The sequence below is a fragment of the Chlamydotis macqueenii genome, chromosome 25 (assembly GCF_036417535.1).
Source record: "Chlamydotis macqueenii isolate bChlMac1 chromosome 25, bChlMac1.mat, whole genome shotgun sequence".
Classification (NCBI taxonomy): domain Eukaryota; kingdom Metazoa; phylum Chordata; class Aves; order Otidiformes; family Otididae; genus Chlamydotis; species Chlamydotis macqueenii.
Window position 1 is genome coordinate 5,124,977 of NC_141580.1, and position 12,595 is coordinate 5,137,571.

The following is a 12,595-nucleotide window of genomic DNA, read 5'->3' on the forward strand; positions in this document are numbered from 1 at the left end:
CAAAGAGCAGCAAACTCTTTTCAGATGTTGGTTGTCTCTTCTTACCCTGGAAAAAAGGGAGACTGGAAAGAGAAGCTAAGACCACGCTACAGTGGGAAACACACCTTCCCTCAACCCTGAAAGGCAGTACACATCATCAGGGCAGGTACCCGCTCAGGGAGCAGAGCATGTCCGTGCCCCTAGGGAGCTCACGACCTTCATAACCAGCCATCTTCCATGCACGTCCATGCTCTCCAGGCCTGCTGTATCCCACTCCACAGCAGCACAGGCAGGCCTGAGACCTGCTCGCGAATGCAGTCCACGCCAGCCAGCGCTCAGGCAGGTGCTGTGCTGTAACCACTGGGTCTCAGCCCCATCCAGCTGCTGAAGGGACCTGCGTGGTGGTTCGCAGAATCCAGGCCCTTGCATTGCCAGCCTTCTGCTTCATAAAAGTATCTCTCCATTCATTTCTACATCCACTGAACATTTATATTTTGATTGCAAAATGAGGCAATAATAAGGCAAAGGTGAGTGTTTTTGAACCCAGCAATGTGGGAAGAGGAAGCAGCAGGGATCTCTGATTTCATTTGACGGTAAAACCTCAGGTTTTTACCTCATGTGTCACATGTGCCTGAGAGCAAGGTGCAAAAACGTGGCCTTTGTTCGAAGCTCTCTTTGCTCAGAGTCTGTGAGGCAAGAGACCTGTGGGGGCAGAAATCAGGCGGGGTAACCAAACGACCTTGCCCACCTGGAACCAGCTCAGCAGGCCAGGCCGCCCACCAGCCGCGGCAGAGCGGGCAGCACAAGGGGGCCAGCCCCGCCCCAGTGGCAGCCTCCTCCCAGACTGGCAGGGCAGGGACGCGCTCTCCCTGCCTGGAGAAGGGGTCTCGAGTCCCCATCTTGGGCGCCGGTGGCGAGGAGGGGCCCCGAAGCGCGGTTTGCTGTGGATGAAACAGGCCCCGCAGCACGGCCGCGGCCGGGCCCGGGGGAGACGGCGCTCGACACCGACCCAGGCCCCGGCGCTGCGCAGCCAACCGCTCCGCGGCGGGAGGGGCCTCGCGCGGGGAGGGGGCGGTTGCTAGGAAACAGGTGCGCGTGCGCAAAAGGCGCCGAGCGGCACGCGGCCACCGCTACCGGAGAGGCGGTGCCGCCCCGACCCCGGCCCTGACCCAGGCCCCGGGCCCCCGCCCCCAAAGCTCCTCGGAGCCCTTCTCCGCCATGGAGCTGGAGGATGACTGTGGTGAGGCTCGGGGTGGGGTCTCGCAGGGGGAAGGGGGAGGCAGCGGCAGCCGGCGTTCTGCTGCGTGCAGGTCCCGGCCTCAGCGTGGCCTGGCCCCGCGGCAGCAGGCCTGGGCCAAGAAGGCCCCAGTGGGTCGTTGATTATTTTAACAAGGCCAGTGTTGTATGTGGATGCCATGCCCGGTGTGCTTCTGGTGTGGATGGGGTGTGACCTTTAGGAAGTATGTGAGTACAATGATGGAATTTGGTTAGAGCGTTGCTCCCGCCTGTAGCTGGCTCCAGACAGACAGCGTTAGGAGTGTTGTGGGTTTGTGTTTGTGTGCAGTATGGCTGGGGGCAAGGGTCTCGTTTGCACATGGTGTTGCTGTGGAGGCCTTGCTCATTGTGCTAACTGCATCTATTTACCCGATCAAGCCAGCTCCTCTGTTTTTTTTCTCATTGCTGTTTTATGTACTGTGATGAGGGCTTTCCCCTTTCTGTCCTTTTATGAGTAATGCACTTGGTTTGATCTTCTGTTGAGGCAGTTCACACAGAGAAACCACTTCTGATTGCAGGGCAGGTGAACCAGTACAAAGCTTGTCAGTCCTTCTTAACGATTAAGAAGTCTGTGGTCTTCAGCTGTTCTAATGACTGAACTGGTTAATGGAGGCGAGAGGTGCACACAGGTGGCAGAGCTGACAGCAGCAGTGCTGCACAGCTGAGAGGGAAAGAAGGATTAGGTCTGTCCGTCCTTCCTTCCTTTTGAGTAGCTTATAGTGTGAAGCCTGCTCAGTGTGACTTGTGGAACAATATCTTAACTAGCTGTCAGTCTGTGGCTGATGCTGCTCCCTGACCCGGCTGTTGAGACAATCAAGCACCAATGCATGTGAAGACAAGGGGATGTGATGGCAGGGGAGAGGCTAAACAGCAGCAGCCCATACTTAGATCTGTTTAAGCTACTGTGTAATCAAATCCTAAACGTGCTAAAAGCTTGTGCCAAAAGAGTGGCAGAGCAGAAAGGGTGAAAGAAGCCTGCCTGGCCTGGCTCCCTGCTAGGTACCCCACAAACAGACCCACAGGCAGCAGAAGACACCTGTGTCTCCTGGCTGCCTCTCTTCCTCACTGAGAGTATAGAAATGTGGGGTTTTAAAAATATATTAATATTTATATTTTAATATACTTTATCTACAGTTAGACAAAAATTTATGTCATGTATGCATGCACTCGTACCACTTTACTGTTCAGTGCCTAGATTCTTAGGTAGTTTAGCCAGTTTAGTAACTCCTTAGTTCCTAAATAATTGCATGGCTTATGAAAAATTTCACTTCAAAGTCATGTGCACCGTGTTAGGCACGCTGCCTCCTCAGAAGTGAAACTAAATGGTCTGGCATTCTTCCTCCAGCAAAACTAGCTGTTGATCAAAAAAGATGTGATGCAGAGTGATGATGCTCCTGAGGGCACTGGTGGGTGTGTCATCACCGCACTGATTCTCCTCTCAGGTAGACAGGAAAAGTACCGCTGTCCTTGTTCACTTTGAGTAAGTGTGGTTACCTGCCTAATATGGTAACTTAAAGAGTTGTTATGCTCAGTGCTACTGACTGTTCTCCGTCTATTTTAACGAACATCCCAGTCACTGCAATCTTCAAAATGAATTTGGGTGTGCAGACCAGGTGCTTGCCTTGATGAATCATTTCAAACTAAGAACAACTGGTTTAACTCCCTAAGATCACAGCCCTGATGTTTGGTGTGTTTTTCCCCACTTTGCTGTGCTAGTGATGCTAGATCTTGTCTTTATAACTAGGGTTTTTTTCTCTCTCTGTTTTTTTTCATTCTACTAGATGTTTTGGATCCAGAGACATTAATGCAATGCCCATACAATAAGCATCATCGGATCAGAGCCTCTCGATTTCCCTATCACGTTGTAAAGTGTAGGAAGGTAAGCTGGGCTGCCAAACAAGGCGCTGAATGGGAGTAATCCTGTGCCTGTAAATATGATGCGTATGTTCTCGCTCTTGTAGCATTTGCTGGCTGGCTGGAGTTAAGCTCCTGACAAACAGCCTTTTTTAGCCTTTATTTTGCATACCTTTATTACTCATTTAGAATAGCTTCAAACGTACATTAATTCACCCAAGGCCAGTGTGACTCTCTTGAAAGGAGATACAGATTCTTCATGGTTCAGTCAAGGAGGAAATTCTGGCCTCTTTCAGCAGCTGACATGAAGGTCAGATACATTTTTCCACTTTAAGCTGAAAGGAGAACTCGGTCTGAGCTATGTGCACCCCTTCTGGCTAGTCAGAGTAGAACTGGTGTGATGTTGCAATTCATTCTTTAAATGCTGGAATTGCAGCTGAATAGCAAGGGGTTTTTTGTTTTGTTTTGTTAATAACTATTTAATGTGCATCTGGCAGAAACTGCACATCCTGAGCTCAGCAGTTACGGGAGAGGTTTGTTGGTTTTTTTTTTTTCCCTCCTCCATCTTTTATGCAGAATCTGAATACAAAACATTTAACGGGAAGCATTCCTTCCTCTTTTCTCCTTTGTTGTCCTCTTGGTTTATTTTCTTTAAACCTGTCAAGTGCTAGCATCTGTCTGAGCTTTGGGGTTTTGCTGAGAGCTTCTAAAACGCAGTTGTTCCTCTTTAAGTTTGCCAATGTGTTTTTAAAATAGTATAGCAGTGCTGTGCTCTCCAGTTAAGATGTGGTCGTAAGGTATGTGTCCTGGTATCACTGCTTATAAGCAATTAATTTTGGTGGAACTAGTGCCTTAAAAATATTAAGTAACAAGTGAAAGTGGTGGGCAAAGCTAAGCAGCTAGTACCTCCATCTTTCCAGCATTCAAGAGAGCTGAAATTTTCCTTGTTAACCCCCTGCAAGTTTTGGCAAGAATGTGTATGCCAGCCAGGTGAACAATGTTGGTAAGTAAGCTTTTAACCGTGCCGGTTTTGTTCTTGTGTTGCATGGCTGATGATCAGACAGTTTTGGGAAGTTTACCTAGTTAGGAGGATGAGGTGAGAGTGCTCACCAATCAGACAGAGTCGGTGTCTGTAAGTAACTAGCAGAAGAAGGGTTTGAGGATTATAATCTGATCCATCTGAAGATGCCACTGTGTGGTTATTCAGCAGCAAGCATCTGGGTGCAGATTGTCCTTCTTGCTTGGTAGTTTGTTGAATTCCCTTTGCATACCCTATGCGTAAAATCCAATTAAATGCTTCCACCTGCCTCCGCTTCCCATTGCGTTGTGCAGAATGCAGCCCTGCCACACAAACGGGCACCCTGCAAGCAAAGCAAGCTGAATCCTCTCAGCTTGCACTGTGTTAGCATTGAGAAGCTGCTGCTGTGTGGCCAGAATGGCTTGCTCAAGGTAGTTGAAGGAAATGATGGACACATGAGTTCACAGCAACCCTGGCTGTATGCGCCTGGTAATGGCAGCTGCGCCTGCAGCCTGAGCTGCGGTCAGGTATCGGTGGTAGTGGAGAAGACACTGCCTCAGGCAGAGTCTGTACCAGGCGCCTCTGCCTGGGGTCCAGGTCTGATCCCTGACCAGCAGAGCTGCCTGTGCCAGAGCCAGGCAGGCACTCGGACGGGGCAAGGTTGTGCTTTTCCCAGTAAAGGCTGTATCACTTAGAGGAGGTGAACTAATTAACTGTAGTAACAGCTGAGCACTGCGAGTAGAACCTGTCTGTGATGAAGTGTCACTTGACTGGTAATCCTGTAGCACCAAAGCCTGCAGGTGGAATGCTACCAGCTCCCTAACCGTTTTGAAAGGTTTAAGGAATTTCTCTGCCTGCTTATTTTAAAAATATCTGAATAGATTTGCATAACGTCTCTCCCCTTTTGTTTTTAAAATAGTTTCCTCTGTGCTCTAAACCGTGCAGCCATATCACCCGTGTTGCAGCAGATTGTAGGGAATTTAGCTGAGGGTGTGTTTCACTTCAGTCAACTCCAGGGTGGCTGAGTTCCTCACTGAACTGTGTTTGAAAGAACAGTCCTGTTAGTTTCCCTTTGCGTTTTCAGTAAGTGTCTGAACAATATATTGCTATTCCTTGTTTAGTCTTTTTTTTTTCTTTTTTTTTTTAAAACCAACATCACAATTATCCTTGTTTTTTTTTTTTTCTATGGATTAGCAAGAGATAAGTGAACTTGAGAGCTATAGCACGTGATTTGGCTTTTCCCTTGTCTAGAGCTATCCTGAAGTTGCAAAGGAATTGGCCACGTGCCCCTTCAACGCTCGCCATCTAGTTCCTCGAGCTGACCTGAGTGATCACGTAACAAAGTGCATTGACAAAGGGTTCATTGAGCAAGACATAGGTAAGAGAACCACCCGTGCTCCAAGATGTTTGTTCACCACAGGGACTGAGTTCTCCTGTTTGTAAGGATAGCTCACAGAATAACCAAAAATTAGTCAAATGAGGGAGTCAAATTATTGTCTATAGTTTTGTATGACACAGCAGCTTTGGGGAAACGTGGGTCTTACTTGCTTTGATTTATTGGGCAGGTACATGAGAATATTGCAGATGCAGTAGTCCTCACACATATTTTGTTACCAGGCTTGTTGAATAAAAAGGTTGTACCCTAGATTGTGCACACTGAAGTACCTCCAGCAGCAGCTGGAATGCTTTAATGACCAGAAGGACAGGTACTTCTTTTTGTAGAGCTGATCTCCCTTTGTTGAGGCTCAACCGCTGATGCTGTGCGAAGAGCTGATTCCTACTAAACCAGTGTCTAAGCTGTGGCAGCCCCTGCAGCTGTTCTCCCTCGGGACAAGCTGAACAGTTCACTTCCACCAAGAGATGGGGCAGCTCTGCTGCTGCGCTTGCTTCATCTGCCATACAATTAAGATTTCAGTTTCCTGCTTAGTGAGACAAGGTGGGAGGGGGGCTGTCCAAAACCCCCAAAATATTTAGGAAGGCATCCTGTGCTACGCAGTGTCTTTTCCATCCCCTGCAGTGGCTTTTTAACTATTGCCATGCTACAGAGCAGATAGATGATTCTCTGCCTTCTGTAGAGTTGCACTGAGGCTACCAGCGATGCCTGCATTCATGTAAGCATGATTCCTCTTCACTCAAGCATTCCAGCTGCAGAGTTCCAGGGGGCAGTCTTTTCCTGTTCATTGAAAAAGGCAAATTTGAAGCTGCTCAATTTCAGATTGGTACCTGGCTCCTAGGTGTACCTAACCTGTTTGCGTTGTGCAGGGTTTCCTCTAAACAAGCTGGTTTACAGCTTGATCCAAAACACTTAATGCCCCTAAAGCAGGATTGACTGCTAGTCACTGAGTTTTCTCTCTTCCTGAAGCGAATCAGTCCTCCGGGTTCCAGAGAGAGCAGATGAATGCTGTGAGCACATGGCAGGCACCTCCGTGCGATGAAGACTGGGAAACAGGTGAGGAACTTCCCCATCTGCCACACTCCTGCCTTCTCCCTGGTCCTGTCCTCCAGCTCCACTTGTGACAGTGTGAGTCCAGGGACGCTGTTCCCTCAGGTCCTGCTTGTAGGACACTCTGCTTGTGCTTATTCCTGAAAACACGCATCTCTCCACCCAGCAGGCTTTTCTTGGTATGGAGAACTGTACAACATGCCTCCTGTAATTGGCATGGAGATATATTTCCAAGCAGCTACTCCTTTCCATATAAGCTTTTCTACTGCAATGATGACAACGGAAACGTGGTAACGTTAATGTTCATTGGTTAAATGACAGTGAAGCAGACACATTCATCATTGGATCAAGTTTTACTCCCTCTTGAACATGTAGAAATTTGACAGAGATATTCCTGATATGATAGTGTTTGCTGGAGTTTTAGTTCTGAGCCACAACATCTGTTTCCTCTTGCAGAGTCGTTGGAGCAGTCAGATTCTCCTTTTGTTTGGGGCATGACCAACTCTGGCATAAACAGGTAGCGAATGCGAGTTTGATACCTTACCACAATGTTTTGTAGAGAGGAATATTGCCGCCTACTCGCAACCCAGCTGCTGTACAAACCCTGCAAGGAGGGATACTGATAAACAGTGAACGTTGTTAGGGCGCTGGCTCAGTGTTACTGGCTTGCTCATATGAAGCCCTTAGGAACACAGATACTCTGTGCTCTTGTTTGCGTCTGGCAGGGTGCTCTTCCTGCCCGTGGCCTAAGTTCAGTTCCTGCTGGATGGCTTGCCTATGTGGAGGGCAGAAAGGTGCTGAGCCTTTATGCTGACTTTGGAAATGTGGCCAAGTGCCTCCCTGCAGAGCCTTTTCTAACAGTTACTGAGCTTCTATTGAGCCAATGGTTAGCTAGCAGTCCCTTGTGACCTCCTGCCACCTCAGACTTGGCAGATGTGCTTGCATTAGGGCCCTGTGTTAGCAGAAATCCTCCCTCTTGGCCTTTGCAAAGCGTAATCATAGGTTGAGTTTGGGGGAGTGAGGAGCTGTGAACCAAATGGAGCTGTCTTGACTGGTTGCATTCATCCGACAGTGGATCGTGATTGCAGGCAGTGTACGAGATGTGGTGACACCACCAGAGTTGCCCAAGCATGTTTGAAGGTTTGTCTAAGCCCATGTGCAGCAGCAGTCCTGTACCTGACAGCTCTGCAGTTCTCTGTGAGCTTAACCATGATATACCTCTCCTTCCATAACAACCATGACATCTGGTTTCACTCGTTACGCTTTTTGGAAAACTTCCTAGTGTTTAGAGCAGATATAGCTCTTCTAGGCACCACCACCTCTGAGTGGCAAAGTACTGTCCCCTTGTATCCCTGCTCTCTTCCAAGCTGTAGTAAAATGCATAAATTAGAGCAAGTGCATTTGTCAGGAGAAGTAACTGAAGTCTTTCAGTTCCAGTACCACCTTTGAACAGAAGAATTGCTTGCCTTCAAGAGTTCGTCTTCCTGAGTCCTTCCCATACGCCGTATCATGGAAGGGCTGTAAGTACTGTGCATGTGGTTTTGGCACTATGGCTTCTGTAGAAAGTGACAGTTTCTGAAATCTCTGCCTGCAGCGGTGCTTTATGGCCACTGCTGCATCGATGGGGGGGCGGGTAGTATGTAATGACTCCCTCCTCAAGAGCAGCTTTTGAGGGAATCTGGTGCTTGGCTCATCCTCTGTATCCTTGCTTTGAAGCATGCCTATATTCTTTATTTCATATTCTTGACAGGCCCTGCATTACAGTGCTCTCATTTAAGCAGCCCTGCTCCCCAGCCACTTTGGCTCTGTCTCTCTGAACAAGTCCTTGCACACTATCTAAACTACCTCCTTTCACCCCCCCACCCTCCACCCGCTCCACGACTGAAACCAAATAGTTTCCTTGCTTTGTGCAGCTCTGCTCACTGTCAGACACAGCTGAGTCAGAGCAGGGGTAAAGCTGGAGCTGCTTAAACCAGCACTGCTGGAGAACAAAACAAAAACAATCACATTACCTCTGGAGGTGGAAGGGAGGGAGCGAGCTTCCCCTGTTGAAGTGTCTGGTGCTGAAATCACAAACCGTTATTTGCCATGAGCAGCAAAGCAAAAGCTTAAAGGTGCTTGAGGTGTCTTGTTTCCCAGCTGGAGCAGCTAAACCAGGTACTCTCAGGGCTTTGCAGGCACAAGCCAGTGACTGTGCAATTGCCAGAGCGTTAGGCTGAATCTGCCAAACCAAATTGAAATGTCCCTTGTAGATAAGCCGTGCTGCCCAGGTGACAAGTGCTGCTTCAGTAAAGGCCACTCTCACTTGAGGGAGTGGAGGAAATCCTTGTGTTTTTCTCTGTCTCTTGGAAAAAAAAAAGTCTTGCCCTTTTCAGAGTTTGGAGTGTTTAGTCTCTTCCCTCTGGAAGCTCTTTCCCCCAGCAGTACATGGCCCCCTTTCTAGGACCACAGAGCTCCAGTGGATGGCAGGTGTTCTCTGGACCTGATGGCCGGACTCTGTAGACATGGCTGTTGCTGCATGACGTGTTTTTGCAACATTTGTGTTTGCAAAACTGTCCTTGGTTGCCAAATTTTTCCCAAGCATTTGTTTCATAAGTTACCCTCATCTTCTTTTCATGATCTTTGTTACTGTTACTGAGTAAATGGACTGATAAACTTACACAGCACCAACTCTGTAAAATGCACTTTTTGCTTTTTATCTTATCAGCATCTGAGTTTGTCCGCATAGGGTATTTAAAGTGGACAGGTTTGGTTTTAAAGTACATGGTAATTTACAGAGACGTCTGTCTTCTTCCTAGAAAGCATCGTGATCGCTCCTGGGCAGCTTCAAGCCTTAACTTTGTCACATGGGTACGCGGTGCTTCAAGCCATACAATATTGGGGAATCCTCTGTGAATTCCTTACAGTACGCCTAATAGCAAACAGATGAAGTTAAAGAGTACACTTAAGCACTTGTCTAGTTTCCATTGGGGTTTTGTAGTTTTCTAACACTTAAAGCAGGTTTGAGAGCTCTAATGTAACTGTTCTTTGTTGGCGAGGGGCAGAGGAGGCAGGAATGGTTTAAGTCACTAAAAATACACGTTTGGGACTCTATAAATGTTTGTATCAAGCAGTAGATTTCCAAAAATGGATGCAAAGTACAAAATGGGCTCTAAATATGCAATCAAAGAATTAAGAAAACAGATTCGGTACTTACATAGAAAGAAATTAATGCCTTTCACATTTTGAAAAGAACGTTCCTCCAAATACTGAATTTTCACCATTTGTATTACTACCAATGTGAAATAATACTTGTTGACCAGAATGTGCAAAATTAGGATTATTTTAAAGTTCAGTTCTGTCAAGGTTCTCGTTGGCAATTTAGAATAAAAGGATTATGAATACTCTTGGACTCATATTTCTAAAAGATATCTGAAGTGATTTGTTATACTACTGTTCTATTAGATAAGTAAATGCTTTTTCAGTAAGCACTGGAAAGGACCAGATGGGCTTGGAAGGTCGTGGCTGTAAATTCAAAACATCCCCTGGCTGCAATAATCAGGGGATGGAGAGCACAAGAAGTGCGTTTGTCGTGTAGGGTAAGGGCAACCAACGCATGACAGAGCTCCGAGATCTGAAATCCTGTGTCCTTCTGGGCAACTTCCACAAGCATGTCCTGCACGTTCCACTGCCTGTGAAGAGCAGGAAACCCGTAATTTTTCTGTTCCTTGCAGTGATTTGGGAATGCAAGATGGAAAGGATGTAAAACACAAAGATGACCCTCCTCCAGCATTATGACTATTTAAAATCCTAGTATTGTCTATCGTTGGGCTGCTGGGGTGAAGTAAGCCCCTTTCCTCCCCACTCACATGGCCAGAGCCAGGCCTGCGTGCAGATTTGTTTATTTTTCACTTTGCTGTGTGGAGGAAGGAGGAGGGTGCTCTGCCTTCAGCCACACGTCCTCTCGGGGTCAATGTCCAGACGGATGACTGGTTCTCGCAGACTGCCCTTGGTTCTCACAGACCCTGCACTCGGCGGTTTGCGCTGCCAGGGACTCCGGGCCCTTTACTGCTGGCTCCAGAAGTCCCTACAAGTCCACGCAATCCCCTGGTCACAGCCAGTGGCACCACTTTCTCCGTCTATCACCTCTGCTTTCCCCGCAGTCTGGAGATGAACGCAGGGTGCCTGTGTTCCCCCAGAGATGCACTCGCGGCTGTGCTGTGTCTACGTGTGTGGTTCATGTCCGGTGGGGTAGCCCAGCTCCCTGGCTCTCCCTCCCCCAGCGGTTCACTGTGCTCTTTCCTCAGTGCTGTCTTCAGCTAATGTGAATTTGGGACAGCTCCATTTGTTCCCAGCCGATATCCAGGAGACCAGCAGTGTCCAGTGTCCCTCCTCAAAGGGGACAGGAATCCTTGTTACTGTGAATAAGCAGCTTTGATTCTGATTCTGGTGACTGAATTCTGCTCAGTCACTATTGTAACCTAATCATCACACAGAAATACAGGGTCCTGAACTCTACTGGTTCCTCCACAGTGCAAAAGGGAAGAGAGGGGCAAATTTCCACCATGAGGGTGTTTGCAAGCAAACATGAAGTGCTGGAGGTGGGACAGAAAGAAGGGAACAGAGCTCCCTGTCAGGGCAAGGAAACCCCAGCTGCAAACATGCCCCTTCTCACTTGTCCCAGAAGGTGAACAAGCTCCTGGTGTTGTTTTGCCTTTGGAGTTCAGTGTCCAGCTCTGTGCTGTGGCTGGAGGTGGTGGTGGGCTCCAGGCAGCCCAGGGACTCTCTCCAGGCTGCAGCCTTCCTGTTCTAGGTCTACCCCTTGCTTTGCAGCAGCAGTTCGACCTGAGTTACACTGATTACCTGCATGCGGTGGTGTCTTTAACTCCCCAGGGAATGACCTCCTGCTTCTGAGCTTCAAGTTCCAGCAGAAGAGACTGCCTGGGGTTACTGGCGGCGGCACAAAGTCTCCCTTTCCTGGCAGACCAGGCCCTGGCCCCAGATCTCAATTTTACAACCAAACCACATTTAAGAAGTCATTTCCCCTTTCCTGGCTTTTAGTCCAGGTTACAACTCATAAAACCAAAAGCATGGCTCCTGCATGGAGACCACTTAGTGCTTGCTCAGCAGAAGGCTGGAAATCAAAGCCCTGGCTGCCTGGGCTGCCCACACAGCTGCAGCGCTGAGCATGTTTCTCTCAAAGCATTAGCCAAACCGTGCAGACAAGGTGTCTCCTTATGCAGGTCTGACGTGCACATTCCAGAGAGGACCATGGCCGTCACATCCCATCCTTGCTGCTGTGATGTCCCTGTCCTGGGAATGCTGCTGTGAGCCGCTGGGATCGTAGGCATCGCCCGCTCCACAGGCAGCAGTGCCTGTTGCTCCCAGCTAGCCCCTGCCACTTGGGCTCCAGAGGTAGCCAGGCACTGGGCCACTTGTCCCAGAGCCCTGTCACCATACCGGGCAGGATCCCAGGCTCTGCAGTCCCTGAGGATTTCCATAGGGCTCTTCCCACCTGCCACTGGCCAGCCTGGCTGTTGGGCGGAGGGAGGGGTGGGGAGGGTGTGCAGGCCTTGGGGGAGCCAAAACAGAGCAAGGGAGGAGCACCCTCTGCAGCGCAGTGTCAAAATGGTCACATTTACACGGTGTTACTGTGAAAAGGTGATACCATCACCTCTGGGCTGTGTTACAGCGCACAAAGAGAAATTTTCCTTTTGCAGTTGAGGCATTCCGTGTTGCTAGGGAGGCACGGGTACTGTCACCATGCCTTGTGTTTTACGCTAAACAAGGTGTTTCCTATCATTATAGGGTTAGCATTTGGCATCAGTATGCATTTCTAGGCCTACACATTACCCTTTGGTGACTAGACAAGTGTAAACATCCTCGAGGCTTATCTGTACTGTCTGCCTTCTGACTTAATTCTGCCCACCCAATCATAATGTCTGTTACTTGTTATCTGCCCTCCCATCTGCATACACCTTAGCCACATTCCAGTCTGCTTTTAACCGCCAAAACACTGATTGCGCTCAGTCTCTGTTTCAAACTTT

At 48.5% G+C, this 12,595-nt stretch overlaps 1 protein-coding gene across 1 annotated transcript; it reads left to right on the forward strand.

Annotated features, from left to right (window-relative positions):
- Nucleotides 1-1,114: 1,114 nt before the first annotated feature.
- LOC104474768 (gametocyte-specific factor 1) lies at nt 1,115-9,952 on the forward strand. Its single transcript, XM_086766756.1, has 7 exons — nt 1,115-1,219; nt 3,036-3,133; nt 5,378-5,504; nt 6,489-6,575; nt 7,026-7,086; nt 8,001-8,089; nt 9,368-9,952. Coding segments are annotated over exons 1-7 (486 nt in total). The 5' UTR covers nt 1,115-1,197; the 3' UTR covers nt 9,370-9,952.
- Nucleotides 9,953-12,595: the final 2,643 nt, after the last annotated feature.

Excerpts from the sequence above, each read along its gene's own strand:
- LOC104474768 (XM_086766756.1), top strand. The coding sequence starts at position 1,198 with ATGGAGCTGGAGGATGACTGTG. Across the intron at positions 5,505-6,488 it reads GTTCATTGAGCAAGACATAG|CGAATCAGTCCTCCGGGTTC; the intron begins GTAAGAGAACCA and ends CTCTTCCTGAAG. Across the intron at positions 7,087-8,000 it reads ACCAACTCTGGCATAAACAG|TTCCAGTACCACCTTTGAAC; the intron begins GTAGCGAATGCG and ends GAAGTCTTTCAG.